Below are 4,669 nucleotides of genomic sequence, written 5' to 3'. Positions count from 1 at the left end.
AGCTGACAGGAAGCTGCAGACAGGAAGCTGACAGGACGTTGACAGGAAGCTGCAGTCAGGAAGCTGACAGGAAGTTGACAGGAAGCTGCAGCTACTTCAGTGCTGTCAAACAGAGTTCAACATTATTTTTTAGATTCTGAATATGAATTCAGTTGTTCAGTAAATGCTGCATCTTCATCAGTAGCCGTTTAGACTGTTCAGGAAAGATGCATTCACAGTTTTTAATAGAAAAATACATGATTTGTATGTTTTGTTTTGCCTGTTCTGACAACATATAAACCTGAGGTATGGACTAAACTGGCTCTTTTTCAGGTACCGTCAGAATAAATAAAGAATAAAAAATAAAGAATAAATAAATATGACAACAGGACAAAATGAAAACAAATATATGGTGCCTTTTCCTATTTGTTGTCATGTACATAAATGTATACAGATAACTTTTGTGTTGGACGTACGTGTTAAACATGACGGAGGGGAAGTCACACTCATTTCCTATAGACTTCTTCGAAATGCTCACGAGCACTGTGTGCAGGCTTCCAGAATGTGGCCAATCACAGCAAAGTGGGCTGCTGTGGGGCAGGGCTTAAAAGACTGGTTCACTAAGAGATGCAACACAACATAAACATGTAGAAGTAAACCTTCTGATCTGTGAATTCTGCACAGTTTCTGTAGTGGAGCCACAACATTTTAAATCTAATAAAAATACAGAGCAGGGCATTAAGGGGGGCGGCTGTGGCTCAGGTGGGGGAGCAAGTCTGTCAATGATTGGAAGGTCGGTCGACACTTCACCACCTGCCTGGTGTGGATGAGTATGAATGGACTGCTGAGGTGGTGGTCGGAGGGCAGAATGGCAGCCAGGCCTCTGTCAGTCTGCCCCGGGGCAGCTGAGGCTACAACCGGAGCGACCACCACCGGGATGAATAACTGAGAGTGAAAAGCGTCTGTGAGTGTCTAGAAAAGCGCTGAATAAATCTGATCTATTACTACGAACATAACAGGTCCCTGCAGTCCATAACAACACAGACAATGGAAAGAAAGAGTTCGTCATACATTCTAATTATTATCTAATACATAAACATTTAAAAAAAACTAAATAAAAATAAATGAATGAAAACACACCACATGCTTCGTCACACATGTGACCAACACGTTTCTAGCAAACTGATTAAAACACGAGGTAAATGCACACACGCTGCTTTAAAGGAATAAGAGAGTCGTTAAATAAAACTACAGCTGGAGACGAACTACGTGGAAACATTGGATTTCCACTGAATGTCTTTTCTCTGGTCAGAACTTCATGGATCTGGATTTGTCTGGACTCACCTCCTTCAGGCGGAGTCCAGGTGGGATCCTCTGAATCCTCCTCCACCGTGACCACTTCCTGCTCCTCCTCCTGTTGGACATCAGGGTCCGGTGACTCACAGCGGCGCCGGCGGCTTCGTTTGGTGGCGTTGGAGCCCTGCCGGGGTGGTCTCCTCTGGGTCCGAGTCCTAGTCTGGCTGGGTTTTGTGGAGGGTTTTACAGCAGGTCGGACGGTTCTGGTTCTGGTTTGGCTGGTGTTGCAGTGCTGGAGCAGAGCGCCCCCGTCTGGTCCATCAGGTCTGACTGCGAAGCACTGTAGCAGCATCGTAGACGAGCCTGCAGACACAGTGGAGTCTATGTAAACAGAGCAGCACCAGAATCAGAACCTGGACTTCATGGTAAAGGCCTGGCATGAACAACTCTACTGCTCGAACCTGGGAAGATGTCCTGGACTTGTTTTGTAACGTCATCACTGAGAGCTTTATTATGCTGATGATGCTAAGTTAATGCTACCATGGAGAGGTTAGCTGTGCCTCTTAGCCTGCAGCACCGTAACACGCTTCTCAAGTCAGATTACATTTCACTCTCTGTTCGCATGAATATTTTAATAATCAAGTATTCCATCGATTATTCTGGCAATTAATCAAGCAATCGGATAAAATTTTATTTCACGGCATGACGTTAGCTGAATTTAATCGTGATCCGTGGCTATTCTGCTCTCCCTGCCCCTGCCGCTTTCGTCTGTTCTGCATTCTGCACTTGGCACCGCGTTACAGCATCAGCAGTGGGAGTGAGCGCTGTGCAACAGCGATGGCTGCTAACTGCATCCCGCTCATGCGGTACATAGTGGATTACACGAAGCCTTGAGGCATCTTAGTCATTGAATGACTCACATTACTCAAGGTATCATTGCAGCCCTAGTTCAAACTGACAGCCTTGTCTCTCTGCAGAGATACAACCTGCAAAAACTGCACAAATCAGGACATTAGCTGCTTTCACAGTGGCTAATGCTATGCTAACAGCTAGCAGCTAAGTTTGCAGGAAGTCACACATTAACTTGAAACTGAGTCTGGAAAACAATAACTAACTATTAAAGCCCTCTGAGAGCTCAGAGCTCCTCCAGCAGCTCATCTCCACCTGGCTGGGATCTCCAGCAGATGTTAAAGTCCTGATTCATTTATCTACACTGTTAGATTCATGGAGGATCAAAACATAGCGTTAGCATTGAGTTAGCATTGATGTCATTAATAACCAGCTGACAGAGTGATGAACGCTCGTTCTGGACTCTACAATATTTGGTATACTGACGTTATTTCTGCAGTTCCCTACTGGCTTTAAGCTGTTAGCTAATGCTATGCTAGGTTAGCATAACTACAGCCATGCTATTGCTAACAGCACAACTTTAGCAACGTAAATGAAAAGCATGACAGACTAACGTCGCACGTGTCTGTCGTCCTGACTCATGGCTGAGAGTTAATGTGAACCAGGAGACCTGCTGAGTCATTGTTATCTTCACTACGCGGTTCTGAACGTATCTGTCGGCAGCTCTGCTCAGCCCACTCCTGTGGTGCTGCCTGGCTGCAGCTTCCTCCTGCACTGCTGAGAAGACAGCGGTGAGGACTGAAGGACCGAATGGAGTCAGAGCTCCATCTAGTGGACAAACGGCGCCATGACAGCAATCTGCACGAGTGTGACACTGAGCAGCATTTACTGCTTTATGAGAAGATAACCACGTGAACTTCACCAGAATGTAATCATCGTGTCATTATCAACATTTCCTGAAAATTACATGAAAGTCCGTTCAGAACTCTTCGAGTTATCTTGCTAACAAACAAACAAACAAACAAACAAACAAACAAACAAACAAACAAACAGATAAACAGTGGCTAAAACACAACTTCCTGGAGGATCTGGACCGCAGTAGGAAACTAGAGAGCCAGAAAAGAGAAGGAAAACAGAAAAACAGCCGACAGAACTGCAGGAAACAAACTGGTATTGATCTCAATCAATCCATTGATCAGCAAACAGCAGAACGTCACGTCGTACACGTTCAGCTACAGTCATTATGTATGAACGACGGCTCCTGCTGTCAGACGCTGTGAAGACAGAACATTTAGTGTGGATCGCCCATTTCCTGATTACCAATAATCGATACTGGCCTTGAAAACACCATATTGATCGATTCCTGCTGTTAACACACTGATCTGTAACAGCTGCTGTATCCGGTACGAACTGCCCCGTGTTTTCTGATATGAGAGCAAACCGGACCTACTGTAGTACCAACAGGACCTACCCACAGTCCACTCTCAGTCCACTGTGATCTGTACAGACAGACATAAGGACTGGTCCAGAACCATCCGAGTGCTGACAGTGAAAACCGATCAGATGAACAATGAAACCCGACTGGGTTCTACGAAAGTCGCTTCTGCTCTGATCACTGCAAACCGACGATCATTTCAGAGACAACCTGATGGATTCATGGAGAAATGACCCAACGAACCAGAAAGGACGAGGACTTCAGCCTGGGTTTGGGTCAGCAGCAGCTCGACTGAACTGTCCAGATCCAGGAGGTTGGACTCTCCTTCAGTCTCTCTGAGGAAACACTGGCTGCAGTTCACCTGAAACTCTCTGAATGTTTCCTGTTGGTCACAGCTGAGTCAGAACCAGGAAGGGGAAGGTTCTGGTTCTACAGAGTCAGAACCAGGAGGAGGAAGGTTATGGTTCCACAAGATCTGCTGGAAATGGTTTATTTCTAAACATGCAGAATGAAGCCGTTCTGATGAACTTTCACGGCTTCAGGCTCAGATCTGGTTCACTTTTTAGAAGCTCCAGGACGGTGGGAGGTTGAAGATCTGCTGATTCTTGGTGCTTTGAGCGCTTCTGGGGGATAAATGGAGTCTTTGGGGGTCTATTTTAAGATACCAAACCTGTGCAGGTGTTGGGTCAGTGTCTGCAGGTGTGACGCCTAAACAGTCACCTGAGTGTCTCCAGCTGAGCTGCTGAGTCAGCAGGTCCACCTGGACGCCAGCGTCCCTCCTCTCGGCCCGGTCGCTCTGACAGCCCACCTCCCGCCTCCTCACGTGGTCCTCCTCAGGACTCTCCCACTGGCAGCCCACCTCCCTCTGCCTCACCTCCTCACCTCCGTCCCCCAGCAGGAGAACGCAGAGCTGCTGTCCAGGAGGCTCCATAGTCACCTGAAACCAGCACAAACACCTGAGTTCACATCAAGCCTCTGACACATTCACACACTTTTCTGACGCTTCAGAGCCAAAACAAAGAATTCAAACAGAAACCGCTCTGAGTGGACCCTGATGGCAGTCAGTACCAGTGGACCCTGATGGCAGTCAGTACCAGTGGACCCTGATGG

General features: G+C 46.9%; 1 protein-coding gene across 3 annotated transcripts in view; it reads right to left on the bottom strand.

Annotated features, from left to right (window-relative positions):
* LOC103373020 (endothelial zinc finger protein induced by tumor necrosis factor alpha-like) overlaps positions 1-4,669 on the bottom strand; it is a 21,651-nt gene that overhangs the window by 13,740 nt on the left and 3,242 nt on the right. For 2 of the 3 annotated variants that reach the window (XM_008302813.1, XM_008302815.1), the window contains exons 2-3: positions 4,280-4,496; positions 1,324-1,638 (exon numbers count right to left, since the gene is read on the bottom strand). In XM_008302813.1, the coding sequence (XP_008301035.1) occupies positions 1,324-1,638; positions 4,280-4,490 (526 nt within the window). In that variant the 5' untranslated portion in view covers positions 4,491-4,496. Of the gene's footprint in view, positions 1-1,323; positions 1,639-4,279; positions 4,497-4,627; positions 4,662-4,669 lie in introns of all 3 variants that reach the window. The other variant, XM_008302812.1, reaches the window with a different exon arrangement.

The sequence above is a fragment of the Stegastes partitus genome, unplaced genomic scaffold, assembly GCF_000690725.1.
Source record: "Stegastes partitus isolate 25-593 unplaced genomic scaffold, Stegastes_partitus-1.0.2 Scaffold1886, whole genome shotgun sequence".
Taxonomy (NCBI): Eukaryota; Metazoa; Chordata; class Actinopteri; family Pomacentridae; genus Stegastes; species Stegastes partitus.
This window is presented reverse-complemented; position numbering and strand designations above follow the sequence as displayed.